This window comes from Neophocaena asiaeorientalis, unplaced genomic scaffold (genome assembly GCF_003031525.2).
Source record: "Neophocaena asiaeorientalis asiaeorientalis breed wild unplaced genomic scaffold, Neophocaena_asiaeorientalis_V1.1 scaffold1044, whole genome shotgun sequence".
Taxonomy (NCBI): domain Eukaryota; kingdom Metazoa; phylum Chordata; class Mammalia; order Artiodactyla; family Phocoenidae; genus Neophocaena; species Neophocaena asiaeorientalis.
The window spans coordinates 217,728-234,646 of NW_020174045.1; the positions used below are offsets into that span (position 1 = coordinate 217,728).

General features: G+C 58.4%; 1 protein-coding gene across 1 annotated transcript in view; it reads left to right on the top strand.

Annotated features, from left to right (window-relative positions):
* PFKP (phosphofructokinase, platelet) overlaps positions 1-16,919 on the top strand; it is a 75,983-nt gene that overhangs the window by 56,580 nt on the left and 2,484 nt on the right. Inside the window, exons 17-20 of the mRNA XM_024753914.1 lie at positions 12,267-12,431; positions 13,566-13,627; positions 13,943-14,054; positions 15,049-15,148. Coding sequence (XP_024609682.1) covers positions 12,267-12,431; positions 13,566-13,627; positions 13,943-14,054; positions 15,049-15,148 — 439 coding nt within the window. The remainder of the gene's footprint in view (positions 1-12,266; positions 12,432-13,565; positions 13,628-13,942; positions 14,055-15,048; positions 15,149-16,919) is intronic.

Here is a 16,919-nt window from a genome sequence, read left to right on the forward strand (position 1 = left end):
CAGGATCCCACTTATGAATCTCGCCTCCCGCACGCCATGACCCCTCACTGCTGGGTCCCCCCTCCTTCACTCCTTGTACCCCCATTGCTGGGTCCCCCTTCCTGCACCCCAGGTGCTCCACTTCTGCTTTCCCTTCCTGCACCCCAGGGCCCCCACTGCTGTGTTGCCCCTCCTTCACCCCATGTCCCCCCACTGCTGTGTCCCCTCTCCTGCACCCCATATCCCCCCACTCCTGGGTCCCCCTTCCTACACCCCAGGCCCCCTACTTCTGAGTCTCCCCTCTTGCACTCCATGTGTCCCCACTGCTGGGTTAGCCCTCCCGCACCCCAGATTCCCTGCTTCTGAGTCTCCCCTCCCACACCCCATGTTCCCCCACTTCTGAGTCTCCCCTCCTGCACTCTAGGCCCCCCAATTCTGAATCTCCCCTCCTGCACCCCATGTCCCCCTACTGCTGTGTCCCCCCTCCTGCACCCCAGGCACCCCAACTCTTACTCTGTCTTCACCTAGCTGATTCATTCCCCTGCCTCAGTTAATCTACTGTTGATTCCTCTTAGTGTATTTTTCATTTCGGTTGCAGTCTTCACCTGTGTTTGGTTTTCCTTTACATTTTCTAACTCCTTGTTAAAAACGTGAAATTCTTGCTCCTTCATCAGTTCTTTCCCGAGTTCTTTCATCATCTTTATGATCATTACCTTGAACTCTCTATTGGATAGATTGCCGATCTCTACTTCACTCAGTTTTTCTTCTGGGGTTTTCATCTTATTCCTTCCATATGGTCCTCTATCACCTAATTTTGCCTAAATTTCAGTTCTTATTTCTGTGCATTTGGTAGGTTGTTTACATTTCCTGATCTTGGAGAAGTTGCCTTTTGCGGGAGATGTCCTATACATCCCAGCAGCACACTTCCCTCTGGTCACCAGAGCTGTATGCTTTAGGGGTGTCCCCTATGTGAGCTATGTGGCTCCTTCTGTTTTGGTGAGCTGACTGCTGACGGCAGTCTTGTAGGTATGGTTGGCCCCTGGTCTGGTTGTTTGTGAGCCCCTGCTTTATGCCCAGGCTGCCAGCTACCGTTGGAGGCGTCAGGTCACAAGGCAGCTGGCTGTGGAACACTGGGTGGTCCCAGGGCTAGTGCTGGCTCACTGGTGGGCAGAGCCAGGTTCTGGGGTGTGTGTTTGCAGGGTTCCCAGATCCAGTGTCACCCTGCTGGTGGATTGGGCCAGTTCCTGACACAGCTGGCTGCAGCTTCTGGGGTGTCCCAAAGCTAGTACTGGTCTGAAGGTGGGTGGGGCTGACTGAGGAGTCCAAAACTCTCAGAGCTGGTGTCAGCCTGCTGGTGGTGGGTTTAGAACCCAGGGGTCCTGGAGTTTGTGGCAGCCTGCCTGTATGTTTGCTGGGTCTGGACAAGTCAGGGTGTGGTGCTGCAGTGGTTCTGGAGTAGGTGTCCACCTGCTGTTGGGTGAAGCCAGGTCCTGGGGCTAGTGCTGGACCCTGGTGGGTGGACCAGGTCCTGAGTCTCTGGCTGCAGGGCTCGGTGTCCCAGAGTCTGTATCAGAACACTATTGGGTGGGGTCAAAGCTCGGGGGGACCTAGGGCTGGTGCTGCCCCACTTCTGAGTCTCCCCTCCTGCACTCCATGTCCCCACACTGCTGGGTCCCCCCTCCTGCATCCCATATCCCCCCAATACTGGGTCCCCCCTCCTATACCCCATGTCCCCCCAATTCTGTCTCCCCTCCTGTGCCCCCGGACCCCCACTACTGCGTCTCTCCTCCCACACCCCATGTCCCCGCTCTGCTGGATCCCTTTCACTGCTTGGTCCCCTATCCTGCACCTCATGTCCCCCCACTGCTGGGTCCCGCCTCCTGCACCCCAGGCACCCACTTCTGAGTACCTCTTCCTGCACCCAAGGATCCCACTTATGAGTCTCGCCTCCCGCACCCCATATCCCCTCACTGCTGGGTCCCCCCTCCTTCACTCCTTGTTCCCCCATTGCTGGGTCCCCCTTCCTGCACCCCAGGTGCTACTCCAGCACCCCCTGTCCCCACTGCTGGGTCCCCCATCCTACACCCCTGGCCCCCTAATTCTCAGTCTCCCATCCTGCACTCCATGTCCCCCCACTGCTATGTCCCCCCTCCTGCACCCCAGGCACCCCACTTCTGAGTCTCTCATCCTGCACCCCATGTACCCCACTGCTGGGTCGCCCCTCTTGCACGCCAGGCCCCCCACTTTTCAGTCTCTCCTCCTGCAATCTGTTCTCCCACTGGTGGATCCCCCCTCCTGCACTCCAGGCACCCCATTTCTGAGTGTCCCCTACTGCAGCCAATGGCCCCCCACTGCTAGGTCCCCTCTCCTGCACTGCATATACCCACACTGCTGGGTCCTCCCTTCTGAACCCCAGAACCCCCACTTCTGAATCTCCACTCCTGCACCGTATGTCCCCCCACTACAGAGTCTCCCCTCTTGAACCCCATGTGCCCCCATTTCTGAGTCTCCCCTCCTGCACCCCATGTCCCCCCCTTCTGAGTCTCCCCTCCTGCACCCCATGTCCCCCCCTTCTGAGTCTCCCCTCCTGCACCCCATGTCCCCCCCTTCTGAGTCTCCCCTCCTGCACCCCATGTCCCCCCCTTCTGAGTCTCCCCTCCTGCACCCCATGTCCCCCCCTTCTGAGTCTCCCCTCCTGCACCCCATGTCCCCCCCTTCTGAGTCTCCCCTCCTGCACCCCATGTCCCCCCCTTCTGAGTCTCCCCTCCTGCACCCCATGTCCCCCCCTTCTGAGTCTCCCCTCCTGCACCCCATGTCCCCCCCTTCTGAGTCTCCCCTCCTGCACCCCATGTCCCCCCCTTCTGAGTCTCCCCTCCTGCACCCCATGTCCCCCCCTTCTGAGTCTCCCCTCCTGCACCCCATGTCCCCCCCTTCTGAGTCTCCCCTCCTGCACCCCATGTCCCCCCCTTCTGAGTCTCCCCTCCTGCACCCCATGTCCCCCCCTTCTGAGTCTCCCCTCCTGCACCCCATGTCCCCCCACTACAGAGTCTCCCCTCTTGAACCCCATGTGCCCCCATTTCTGAGTCTCCCCTCCTGCACCCCATGTCCCCCCACTTGAGTCTGCACCCCATGTGCCCCACATCTGAGTCTCCCCTCTTGCCCCCCATGTCCCCCCACTTCTGTCTCTCCTGCTGCACACCCAGCGCCTCACTACTGAGTCTCCCCTACTGCAGCCCATGGCCCCAAAGTGCTGGGTCCCCCCTCCTTCACTGTATGTACCCCCACTGCTGGCTCCCACCTCTTGAACCCCAGCATCTCCACTTCTGAGTCTCCCCTCCTGCATCCCATGTCCCCACACTTCTGAGTCTCCCCTCCTGCACCCCATGTCCCACCACTACTTAGTCTCCCCTCCTGCACACCAGGGCCCCCACTTCTGAATCTCCCCTCCTGCACCCCATGTGTCCCCCGCTTCTGAGTCTAACCTCCTGCAACCCGATGTCCCCGACTTCTGAGTCTCCCCTACTGCACCCCATGTCCCCCCACTTCTGAGTCTGCACCCCATTTGCCCCACTTCTGAATCTCCCCTCCTGCACCCCATGTGTCCCCCGCTTCTCAGTCTAACCTCCTGCAACCCGATGTCCCCGACTTCTGAGTCTCCCCTACTGCACCCCATGTCCCCCCACTACTGAGTCTCCCCTCCTGCCCACCAGGGCCCCCACTTCTGAATCTCCACTCCTGCACCCTACGTCTCCCCACTTCTGCGTCTCCCCTCCTGTACCCCATGTCCCCCCACTGCTGAGACTCCCCTCCTGAACCACATGTGCCCCCACTTCTGAGTCTCCCCTCTTTCACTCCATATCCCCCCACTGCCAGGTCCCACCTCTGGCACCCCCGTACCCTCACTTCTGAGTCTCCCCTCCTGAAACCCATTTCCAACTTCTGATTTTCCCGTCCTGCACCCCATGTCCTGCCACTTCTGAGTCTCCCCTCCTACCCCAAGTCCTCCTACTTCTGAGGGTCACCTCCTGCCCCCGTTGTCCCCCCACCTCTGACTCCCCTCCTGCACCCCAATTCCCCCCAGCTCTGAGTCAACCCACCTTCACCCCTTGTCCCCCCAATTCTGAGACTCCCCTCCTGCACCCCATGTCTTCCCACTTTTGAGTCACCCCTCCTGCACTCCATGTCCCCCCACTGCTGGGTCCCCTTCCTGCTCCCCTGGACCTCCTCTTCTGAATCGCCCCTCCTGCCCCCCATGTCTTCCCACTTTTGAGTCACCCCTCCTGCACTCCATGTCCCCCCACTGCTGCCTCTCCCCTCCTGCACCCTATGTCCCCCCACTTCTGCGTCTCCCCTCCTGTACCCCATGTCCCCCCCCTGCTGACTCTCCCCTCCTGCACCCTATGTCCCCCCACTTCTGCGTCTCCCCTCCTGTACCCCATGTCCCCCCCCTGCTGACTCTCCCCTCCTGCACCCTATGTCCCCCCACTTCTGCGTCTCCCCTCCTGTACCCCATGTCCCCCCCCTGCTGACTCTCCCCTCCTGCACCCTATGTCCCCCCACTTCTGCGTCTCCCCTCCTGTACCCCATGTCCCCCCCCTGCTGACTCTCCCCTCCTGCACCCTATGTCCCCCCACTTCTGCGTCTCCCCTCCTGTACCCCATGTCCCCCCCCTGCTGACTCTCCCCTCCTGCACCCTATGTCCCCCCACTTCTGCGTCTCCCCTCCTGTACCCCATGTCCCCCCCCTGCTGACTCTCCCCTCCTGCACCCTATGTCCCCCCACTTCTGCGTCTCCCCTCCTGTACCCCATGTCCCCCCCCTGCTGACTCTCCCCTCCTGCACCCTATGTCCCCCCACTTCTGCGTCTCCCCTCCTGTACCCCATGTCCCCCCCCTGCTGACTCTCCCCTCCTGCACCCTATGTCCCCCCACTTCTGCGTCTCCCCTCCTGTACCCCATGTCCCCCCCCTGCTGACTCTCCCCTCCTGCACCCTATGTCCCCCCACTTCTGCGTCTCCCCTCCTGTACCCCATGTCCCCCCCCTGCTGACTCTCCCCTCCTGCACCCTATGTCCCCCCACTTCTGCGTCTCCCCTCCTGTACCCCATGTCCCCCCCCTGCTGACTCTCCCCTCCTGCACCCTATGTCCCCCCACTTCTGCGTCTCCCCTCCTGTACCCCATGTCCCCCCCCTGCTGACTCTCCCCTCCTGCACCCTATGTCCCCCCACTTCTGCGTCTCCCCTCCTGTACCCCATGTCCCCCCCCTGCTGACTCTCCCCTCCTGCACCCTATGTCCCCCCACTTCTGCGTCTCCCCTCCTGTACCCCATGTCCCCCCCCTGCTGACTCTCCCCTCCTGCACCCTATGTCCCCCCACTTCTGCGTCTCCCCTCCTGTACCCCATGTCCCCCCCCTGCTGACTCTCCCCTCCTGCACCCTATGTCCCCCCACTTCTGCGTCTCCCCTCCTGTACCCCATGTCCCCCCCCTGCTGACTCTCCCCTCCTGCACCCTATGTCCCCCCACTTCTGCGTCTCCCCTCCTGTACCCCATGTCCCCCCCCTGCTGACTCTCCCCTCCTGCACCCTATGTCCCCCCACTTCTGCGTCTCCCCTCCTGTACCCCATGTCCCCCCCCTGCTGACTCTCCCCTCCTGCACCCTATGTCCCCCCACTTCTGCGTCTCCCCTCCTGTACCCCATGTCCCCCCCCTGCTGACTCTCCCCTCCTGCACCCTATGTCCCCCCACTTCTGCGTCTCCCCTCCTGTACCCCATGTCCCCCCCCTGCTGACTCTCCCCTCCTGCACCCTATGTCCCCCCACTTCTGCGTCTCCCCTCCTGTACCCCATGTCCCCCCCCTGCTGACTCTCCCCTCCTGCACCCTATGTCCCCCCACTTCTGCGTCTCCCCTCCTGTACCCCATGTCCCCCCCCTGCTGACTCTCCCCTCCTGCACCCTATGTCCCCCCACTTCTGCGTCTCCCCTCCTGTACCCCATGTCCCCCCCCTGCTGACTCTCCCCTCCTGCACCCTATGTCCCCCCACTTCTGCGTCTCCCCTCCTGTACCCCATGTCCCCCCCCTGCTGACTCTCCCCTCCTGCACCCTATGTCCCCCCACTTCTGCGTCTCCCCTCCTGTACCCCATGTCCCCCCCCTGCTGACTCTCCCCTCCTGCACCCTATGTCCCCCCACTTCTGCGTCTCCCCTCCTGTACCCCATGTCCCCCCCCTGCTGACTCTCCCCTCCTGCACCCTATGTCCCCCCACTTCTGCGTCTCCCCTCCTGTACCCCATGTCCCCCCCCTGCTGACTCTCCCCTCCTGCACCCTATGTCCCCCCACTTCTGCGTCTCCCCTCCTGTACCCCATGTCCCCCCCCTGCTGACTCTCCCCTCCTGCACCCTATGTCCCCCCACTTCTGCGTCTCCCCTCCTGTACCCCATGTCCCCCCCCTGCTGACTCTCCCCTCCTGCACCCTATGTCCCCCCACTTCTGCGTCTCCCCTCCTGTACCCCATGTCCCCCCCCTGCTGACTCTCCCCTCCTGCACCCTATGTCCCCCCACTTCTGCGTCTCCCCTCCTGTACCCCATGTCCCCCCCCTGCTGACTCTCCCCTCCTGCACCCTATGTCCCCCCACTTCTGCGTCTCCCCTCCTGTACCCCATGTCCCCCCCCTGCTGACTCTCCCCTCCTGCACCCTATGTCCCCCCACTTCTGCGTCTCCCCTCCTGTACCCCATGTCCCCCCCCTGCTGACTCTCCCCTCCTGCACCCTATGTCCCCCCACTTCTGAATCTCCCCTCCTGCACCCCATGTCTTCCCACTTTTGAGTCACCCCTCCTGCACTCCATGTCCCCCCACTGCTGGGTCCCCTTCCTGCACCCCTGGACCTCCTCTTCTGAATCTCCCCTCCTGCACCCCATGTTCCCCCACTGCTGAGTCTCCCCTCCTGCACCCTATGTCCCCCCACTTCTGAATCTACCCTCCTGCACCCAATTTCCCCCCACTTCTGAGTCTCCCCTCCTGCACCCCATGTCCTCCCACTTCTGAGGCTCCCCTCCTGCACCCGCTGTCCCCCCGTTTCTGTCTCCCCTCCTGTACGCCATGTCCCCCCCTTCTGAGTCTCCCCTCCTCCACCCCATGTCCCCCCACTACTGAGTCTCCCCTCCTTCACTCCTTGTCCTCCTATTGCTGGGTCCCCCTTCCTGCACCCCAGGTGCTCCACTTCTGCTTTCCCTTCCTGCACCCCAGGGCCCCCACTGCCGTGTTGCCCCTCCTTCACCCCATGTCCCCCCACTGCTGTGTCCCCTCTCCTGCACTCCATGTCCCCCCACTCCTGGGTCCCCCTTCCTACACCCCAGGCCCCCTACTTCTGAGTCTCCCCTCTTGCACTCCATGTGTCCCCACTGCTGGGTTAGCCCTCCCGCACCCCAGATTCCCTGCTTCTGAGTCTCCCCTCCCACACCCCATGTTCCCCCACTTCTGAGTCTCCCCTCCTGCACTCTAGGCCCCCCAATTCTGAATCTCCCCTCCTGCACCCCATGTCCCCCTACTGCTGTGTCCCCCCTCCTGCACCCTTGGCCCCCCAATTCTGAATCTCCCCTCCTGCACCCCATGTCCCCCTACTGCTGTGTCCCCCCTCCCGCACCCCAGATTCCCTGCTTCTGAGTCTCCCCTCTTGCACTCCATGTGTCCCCACTGCTGGGTTAGCCCTCCCGCACCCCAGATTCCCTGCTTCTGAGTCTCCCCTCCCACACCCCATGTTCCCCCACTTCTGAGTCTCCCCTCCTGCACTCTAGGCCCCCCAATTCTGAATCTCCCCTCCTGCACCCCATGTCCCCCTACTGCTGTGTCCCCCCTCCTGCACCCCAGGCACCCCAACTCTTACTCTGTCTTCACCTAGCTGATTCATTCCCCTGCCTCAGTTAATCTACTGTTGATTCCTCTTAGTGTATTTTTCATTTCGGTTGCAGTCTTCACCTGTGTTTGGTTTTCCTTTACATTTTCTAACTCCTTGTTAAAAACGTGAAATTCTTGCTCCTTCATCAGTTCTTTCCCGAGTTCTTTCATCATCTTTATGATCATTACCTTGAACTCTCTATTGGATAGATTGCCGATCTCTACTTCACTCAGTTTTTCTTCTGGGGTTTTCATCTTATTCCTTCCATATGGTCCTCTATCACCTAATTTTGCCTAAATTTCAGTTCTTATTTCTGTGCATTTGGTAGGTTGTTTACATTTCCTGATCTTGGAGAAGTTGCCTTTTGCAGGGGATGTCCTATACGTCGCAGCTGCACACTTCCCTCTGGTCACCGGAGCTGTATGCTTTAGGGGTGTCCCCTATGTGAGCTATGTGGCTCCTTCTGTTTTGGTGAGCTGACTGCTGACGGCAGTCTTGTAGGTATGGTTGGCCCCTGGTCTGGTTGTTTGTGAGCCCCTGCTTTATGCCCAGGCTGCCAGCTACCGTTGGAGGCGTACGCCTCCTGCTGGCCATGTCCCCCAACTTCTGAGAATCCTCTCCTGCACCCCATGTCTCCCCACTGCTGGGTCCCCCCTCCTGCACCCCAGGTGCCCCCTTCTGATTGTCCCCTCACTCGGTGTCCCAGAGTCTGTGTCAGAACACTAGTTTGTGGCACTAAAGCTCAGGGGGACCTAGGGCTGGTGCTGCCCCAGTTCTGAGTCTCCCCTCCTGCACCCCATGTCACCCCGCTTCTGAGTCTCCCCTCCTGCACTCCATGTCCCCCACTGCTGGGTCCCCCCTGCTACCCGGGACCCTACCTTCTGAGTCTCCCCTCTTTCACCCCATGTCCCCCACTTCTGAGTCTCCCCTCCTGCACTCCATGATCCCCAACTGCTGTGTCCCCCCTCCTGCACGGTGATAACCTCACTTCTGAGTCTCCTCTTCTGCACCCCAAATCCCCCCACTTCTGAATCTCCCATGAATTCCATGTCCCCCAACTGCTGTGTCCTCCATCCTGCACGCTGGTAACCCCACTTCTGAGTCTCACCACCTGCACCCCAAATCCCCCAACTTCTGAGTCTCCCCTACTGCACCCCATGTCCCCACACTACTGAGTCTCCCCTCCTGTACCCCCATGTCCTCCCACTTCTGATTGTCCCCACCTGCACCCCATGTACCCCACTGCTGGGTTCCCCCTCCTACACCTCATGTCCCCCCACTTGTTAATCTCCCCTCCTGCACCCCATGTTCCCCACTTGTTTGTCTCCATTGACCACATCCATGCAGGTTCCTTCTGACCGTGTGCCCACCCTGCTTCAGGCTTTCCATAGCTCGCTGGTGCTGTTGAAGGAGAGCAATAGCTACCCTGAGTTTTGTGTCCCCATTTATGTGGTGCCCGCCACCATTAGCAACAACGTCCCAGGCACAGACCTGAGCGTGGGCTGTGACACCTTCCTGAATGTGGTCATGGAGGTAAGAGTTTCTCTGTTTGCCGTCGTGGTTTGTTTCTTTGCTGCAAGAAGACAGCCCATCAGGTAGAACCCGTAGGGTCTGTTTTTCCTCCTCCAGGAGAAACGGAAGGGGGAACCCCATCCGATCTTCCAGGACAAATGAACCCAGTTTATCATCAGCTCAGGTTTGCATCACTTCCCACCCAGCTTCTCTGTCTCTGGGTCGGAGAGGTCAGACCCCCTGTGCCAACTAAAAATAGGCTGTTCCATGGGTGCTCTGGGTGATCCCTGTTCCTGCACCCCCTGGACCAGAGGCCTGAGGTGCCTCCCACTGTGGTGAGGCTGCTGCCTGGTCCCCAGGTGACGAGCTGGCTGCGTGGTCCGCTGGAGGAGACGGGACATGGAGCAGGTTGGGGCAGGGGAGTCCAGCAGACTACGGGCCATGGGGAGGAGACGCCCTTCCTTGTGGTGTGAGGGTGCTGCCCTCGGGGGCTTCACCTGCAGCCCCACCCCTCCGCATCCAAGTGGGGGTCCAGCAGCTCAGGTGTCACCCGTGCTCTGTCTGCGGGGCCAGTGCCTCCGAGCCCCGCCCACCCGGCTTCTGCTCTGGGGCGTGCCCTGCCCCATCGAGACCCCAACCCCGCAGAGGTTCAGAGCCCCCTGTGCTGAAGGGTTCTGTGGGCACAGCTGGGCACAGACCCCTGGAAATGAGCAGTTCAGTGCAGGCTCTGACTGCAAGGTGGGGAGGCCATCACCAGGATCTCCACCGTCCAGGCCGACGGGCATGACTGGGGCATTCTGCTCCCCAAGATGGGGGCTCTGTGGGCCCAACATGTAGCCTCTCCACTTCCATCAGGTAGCACATTGGGCTTTATGTTTACACCACCCATGTGGCAAAATGTGAGCAGTTCTGGGACTTTGAATAACTTGAGGATTTTCCTCCAGTGGAGAATTCCCGGGGATTTTTCTTGGGGAATCCTCTGTCGCCGCCAGAGGGCGCCAGCGCTGGACGAGAGGGGATGTTCCCGCAGTGGCCATGGAGTCAGGGCTGGTCCGCGCCGGGCAGGGGCGTCGGCCCTCCTGGATGCCCTCCTCTCACCCCAGAAATCAGAGCCAGCCGGCCCTGTACCACCCACCAGGGACTGGGGCGCACGGTCCTGCGGCCTCTTCCATGCCAGCCCTGCTCTCAGCAATTGGATGAGACGCTGCCGGGAGGACTTGCTATTTTTAGATCAAGTGAACTCAAGCCTCAGACACAACCTGGGTGAATGAGAGAGTTGACAGGGGTTTAAGCGCCTGACTCCCCGGGGCTCCCAGCTGCCCAGGCCGGGTCAGCTGCCAGGCGCCCGCGGTGGCTCCCTCTTCACCGTCCCTGAGTCGGGCCGAGACGCAGGTACTTGCCTCAGAGGAGAGGGGCTTTGCCGTCAGGTGGTTACAATGCTGCTCTCTGCGATAGTGACAGTGACTCTCCGCCTTCAGTGTCAGGCTGGGTCAGGAAAGGAACCCACATGACCTGCAGCTTGGGAGGGGCCTGTGCACCCCCTAGCCCTGAATTCCTCTGAGACAAAGACCAGGCAGGAAGGTTTAAGTGCTCGAAGGCCACGTAAAGGAGCCCGTGGAAACCCTCCCGCCCCCTGTGACCCCCACACTGCCAGGAACCCACATCCCCGCCTAAGTACCGGGAAGACAAGATGGGTCGCGTTGATGCGATTTCTTCTTCCTATCTTGGCTCCTGGAGAACGCAGAGCTGCCCACCGGCTGAAGCAAGCACTGAATTTTGATTAAATCAATCTAACTATTTGGGGAGGGTGACGATCCGTCAAACACATTGAAAGTATAGTAAGGAATAGATGGAAAGGAGCCTGTGTTTGTTCATCAAAACGCTCCTTCTCGTTTAACCCGAAGCACTGGAGTGAGGACCTCCACATCGGTGGTGTTACACTTTGGTGCACAAACCTTTTCCCCGAAACGTGACCCCTGGTCTCCCAAGCCCCCACCCCCCATTTAAGATTTCACTCTGGACTCAGAGCTGTTCGGACTGATTTAGGGAACCCTGTACTGTTACCCGTGACTGGTTGATGGATGGGGCAGGATGCTGCCTGCTTTTCTTTTTTTCATTGTCAGACACTTACTGAGTGCTGACTGTGTGATTCCCATCTTCATGGGATTTGCAGTCTAGTGAGGAAGGCACCCCACCCCCGAATCAGAGAATTACTGAGTTGCAGAAACCTGCGCTGTGGTGACTCCTGTGGAGAGAGGCCTTGAGGTGTCACCAGAGCCCCTGGCAGAGGGGACCTGCAGTCCTGGCGACCATGCATCCTGAATTTCATTCCCACATAAGCGCTCAGTCTCAGGTTCCAGGCACGAGGCCCTGGGTGTCTTTGGGGGCCGCAGTCCAGCCCCAACGAGCAGGCTGTGAGAGGCCCCTGGGGCAGGCGGTGGGGGAGACTGGTGTGATGCTCCTGAAGGGCTGAGCGAGGCCAGATGCAGACACGAGCGTGTGTGGTGGACAGACCAGGGCAGGGGCCTTGCAGGCTCCCCCGAGAGAGGACGGTGGCTGGACGGGTTTCTGTGTCCCCGAGGGCCCGGTGCAGGCCTCTCCTTGGAGGGGGCAGGTCTGGAACCATCGTCTGGCTCTGGGGAGAGATGCCCCACGGGAAGTAGTCCAGGGATAGGCTGAGGACAGTCAGGTCCAAGCGTCCACGGGGCTTTCCAGGAGAAAATAAAGCAAGGGATTTGCCCGCTGCCCGAGCCCGACAAGCCCGGCAGCGCAGCCCCGCGAGGCCGTGGGCAGAGGGCGCAGGGGCCCCAGCGCACTGACCGAGGTCAGGGCCAGGCTGTAGGATGATGTCCCACGTGGCCTGACCGTGTCCTTCTGTGCAGACGTGTGACCGCATCAAGCAGTCGGCCAGCGGGACCAAGCGCCGTGTCTTCATCATCGAGACCATGGGGGGCTACTGCGGCTACCTGGCCAACATGGGGGCGCTGGCTGCCGGCGCCGATGCCGCCTACATCTTCGAGGAGCCTTTCGACATCCGGGACCTGCAGGTACGTGGACACAGGGCTGGGGGCGCTGCCGCCTGATGGGTCGACAGAGGCGTTGGTGATGCGCCAGGTTCGGGCACCCGCCGCCCCCACCCCCTCCTCTGACAGCGCTCACACCAGTGATGCGTTAGGGCTCTGTCCGCGGCGACAGGGTAACAGCAGGCACAGAGACATTTCAGGGCACCTGCTGCTCTTTAACCCCAGCTTGTAAGTTTCTGTCTCTTACACTCTTGTCTACGAAGCAGTTATCGTCCTTCCTGGGAAGGCCCCACATCCACAGGGATGTGGACGTGTTCAGGGGGCCCGGTGCTTTGCTGGCTGATGGCTACGGATGTCCAGGCTGTGGGGTACACACAAGGCCAGAGCTCGGGTGTCCCTGTGGGGCTGAGTGGGGCGAAATGTGCAGCAGCTGGAGGACAGCACCCCTGCCCAGAGGAGCCCCTCGTCCCCTGGGACCGCAGGACGTAATGAGGGCTGCCTGGCGCCCACCGGGGAGGCTTGACCAGGCAGGGACGCAGCAAAGTAGGTGTTTTCAGCTAAAACCAGGACAGGAAATACACTCACTACCTGCAGCGTGCTTCTTTCTAAAAATGTTTGCTTTTGTGTCACTCTCTCCCTTTCTTGCACATTTCCTTTCTCAAGACGCAACAGTCCTTCCGTAGAAAATGTGTGCACCGATTTTAGTCTCTAGGTTTCTCCTGGCCTGAAAAATGCTTGGTAGGCAGTTTTACGAGTTTCTGTATAAAGTCAGGTAACAGGTATTTTCCTCTGAGATAGAAAACCCTGTCAGGGAAATGGATCAGGAGCCGTGGAGGAAAGTAGCAGCTTTGGCGAGTACATGGAATACACACACTGATGTGTTCAAGGGAAACGTTCATCTGGACAAGTGTCTCCCACGGACGCCATGCGTGGCACTGACTCAGTGACACCCCCCTCCCCCTGCCGTGGCCTGCTGGGTTACAGGTTCCCTGGCGTTTGTCACTAGCTGATACGTCACGCGTCTGCTGTCCTCTCCGCTACGAGGTGAACTCGGAGCAGCTGCCCCGACTTCCCCGCTGCCACTGTTACAGGGCCGGACAGTACCCGGCACACAGTAGGCGCTTAATAAAAGTGTCCTAAGGGAACACTCTTTCCTAGTCCAACGTGGAGCACCTGACGGAGAAGATGAAGACCACCATCCAGAGGGGACTCGTGCTCAGGTAAGGGGCCTCTGGCTGCCCCCAGCTGCGCCCCGGCTGCTCAGAAAGAACCCGCTTCGCCTAACCCCCCGCGAGCGGCCACTTCTCTGCACGATATTGCTCTGAATCCTGGAGAAATGAGCGGAGTCACTGTGCTGCTTTGTGTTCAGAATTGCAGGCATTTAACTAATTGGACGGTGATTTTTAAAAATTCATTTTTGCTGTGTAGTCAGTTTTCTTAAGATTCTGCAAGTCATTTCGTTAAGCCACTGACCTTGATAGAGAAGGCCATGTGCAGCGGTGGGCAGGATGGGAGCGAGCTGCCATGTGTTTCAGGAACGAGAGCTGCAGTGAGAACTACACCACCGACTTCATCTACCAGCTCTACTCAGAGGAGGGCAAGGGGGTGTTCGACTGCAGGAAGAACGTGCTGGGTCACATGCAGCAGGTGGGCCGTGGGCTAGGGAGGCGGCCAGATGCTTGTGACTTTTCTCAGATGGGTGTCCTACTTTAGCCATTTTGGAAAAGAATGTGTATTCATGGGTAAATTCCAAGATGATTAAAATCAACACCTGAACTGTGTCATCGTTACACCAGATATCACCAGCCTCAGGAATCCTTTCCACTGTGATATCTGGGCAGATGGGCTTTTTAAGGAAAACCATCCATTTCCATATAAATAGTGACACCAGTTGAGTGGATAGACATTCAAATTAAGTACTTGATCCAGTTTCAGGCCTTATTACCCATTTAAATTGGAATCTCAGACAGATGATACTTCTTTGAGATTTGCATCAAATTGGAGCGATTTGGGAAGAATCTTGGGGTACACATATCAATGCACCCAGACGACAAGGCAGGCGGTGGGTGTGGAGGGACCCGGTCCCCTGACAGCAGGCCTGTCCATCACCACCACTCAGTCCTGTGTCTTAGGAACTTGTAGCTCAGGGCCCATTAATGCACTGAATCCCCTGAAACTACATAATGGACTGGTGGGCGTGTGTGAGCCTTTGTGAAAGCGAGCCCACAGAGTTGATCAGATTCTTAAAGGGACCGTGACCACCCCTCCCCACCCCCGTAACCTACCCCAAAACAAGGTTAAGGAATCCTGCTAAAGATTCTAAAGTAACAGAAATGTTCCTTGACCGGTTGGTTGATTAAAAGCCTCCTCCTTCGGGGAAGCACTGAGATGCCTGACAAGCTGGGCTTTGGCTGCAGGAATTATGGGGTTTGTTTTGGTTTGTTTGGTCCCAGCCATATACAAGGAGATAGAAATATGCAACAAACCCCCCCCAAAACCCATATTTACAAATATGAGTCTCTCAGAAATGTGATGTGAATTTTGTTAAATAGTCATTTTAATTTCTATTCCATTTTAAAAAACGAACAGCCAGAAAGGTGTCGCTGTGTAACTAACATCAGGTAATTCTAACCACCAACAGGGTGGGGCGCCTTCTCCATTTGATAGAAACTTTGGAACCAAAATCTCCGCCAGAGCCATGCAGTGGATCAGCACGAAGCTGAAGGAGCCGGCGGGGAGAGGTACCAAGTGGGCAGCGGGGCGGCCGCAGCGCTGGGGGGGCCGTGCTCTGGGTCCCCGTTTCTCCCTGGCTTCCACCCGGCCTTTGACTGCATGGGACAGAATCAGCTCTCACTCAACTCTGTGGCTGCTGCTTAAGACTCAGGTTATAATTAGGAATAAAAGTAATTAATGAAACAAAATGCTGATTACTGAGGGAGGCGTTCCAGTCATCTGTCTTCCTTTAGTGGAAAACTGCCAGCTCGTGAGTGTAAGGTCGGATCTTAAACGCCACCGCGAAACAGAGGAAAGCTTCAAGTGAGCTTTATTAGGGAGCGCTCCCGGGCGAGGTTCACTGGTCCGAGGGAAAGAGCCCAGAGAAGTCGCACCCGGGCGAGGGTTGGGCAAGACTTTATAGGGGAAGAAGGGAAAGGGGTGTGGTGAATCTGGGAGGGCGCAGGGTATTCCTTATTTGGTGGTCTTTTCGGATATCCTGGGGGACCGTTAGCCCCGCCCCTCGAAAGGCGGGAAGGCTGGTCTGGGTTCAAAGTCCCCAGGTCAGTTCCTGGAACTGGGTCATCCGGAATGTCTCCAGGGCAGTTTCTGGAACGGGGTGGTCCGGAGAACTTCGGTCTGATGCAACCTGTGAATCTGATTGTGTTCCCCTGCCTCGGGCCAGTTGGCCTTACAGTGAGGGCTCCGCTAGCAAGACCCCAGATGGGAGCTTTCCTGGCTGTTTCTTTGCCTCGTGGACGCTCTGAACTGGCTTTTACTTAAGATACTTGGCTTCTTCATTGATTCCTTATGGCCTCTCTTTTTGGAGAAAATGACGGAGGATGGGGAGGTGCCTGGACTATGTCCTCCTTGGTGGGTCCTCCCTCCACGTTTGACTCCCTCCTGTCCCACTGGCAGCAACCTCGGGATTTGGTGATGTCATTCCCCAGCTCTCCTTCAGGGTTTGACCTCGTAGGATTAAACCTTCCAAGGCTCTGGTTTTGTGGTTTAGGTGAGAAGCACAGAGTGCGTTTCCCTGTAGGGCCGGCTTCTGAGACCATTGCTGTGGCCCACCCTGGCCCTCCAGCCACCCGGCCCAACCAGGGCCTCTGGGTCCTGCCCTGACCCTGGGCCAGTTCTCCAGACCAGTCTCACCCACCCCAGGCTCGCCTGCAGGACGAGATCCCCTTCCTCCCTGGGCCACACCCGATGGATCCGTCACCTTTGAAGTATTGCTGTGATGCTGGGTGGGACTTGGGTGGGACTGAGACAGGTCCCACCCCCACCCCCACTGTGGCTGTAAGTGGCTAAACCTCTAGGTTATGAGGGAAATTCCAGGACCTTCCTGCCTATGGATCATTCTTGGTTATTGTTACTGCTTCATGTTATCCGATGATTTTTTGTTTTGTCTATATCATCTTAGGATTTAAAAATATTCTGATTTTAGAGGAATTTTTAATATTTTATAAGGAAGTCCGTATTTTATATTGTTAAAGTCACATGTTGCAGACGTGTGTCTCCCATTTGTGGCAATCCCTGTCATTTTCTGCAAGGTTATCTTTTAATGAGGCACTCAATTTTTTTAGCATTCATTTTATTTTTAATTTTTTTGGCTGCACTGGGTCTTAGCTGCGGCACATGGGATCTCTCGTTGTGGCACACGGGCTTCTCTCTAGTTGTGGCGTGTAGGTTCTAGGGTGCGTGGGCTCTGTAGTTTGCGGCACGCGGGGCACGCAGCACAAGCTCAGAAGTTGTGGCGCCTGGGCTTAGCTGCCCTGTGGCGTGTGGGAACCTAGTTCC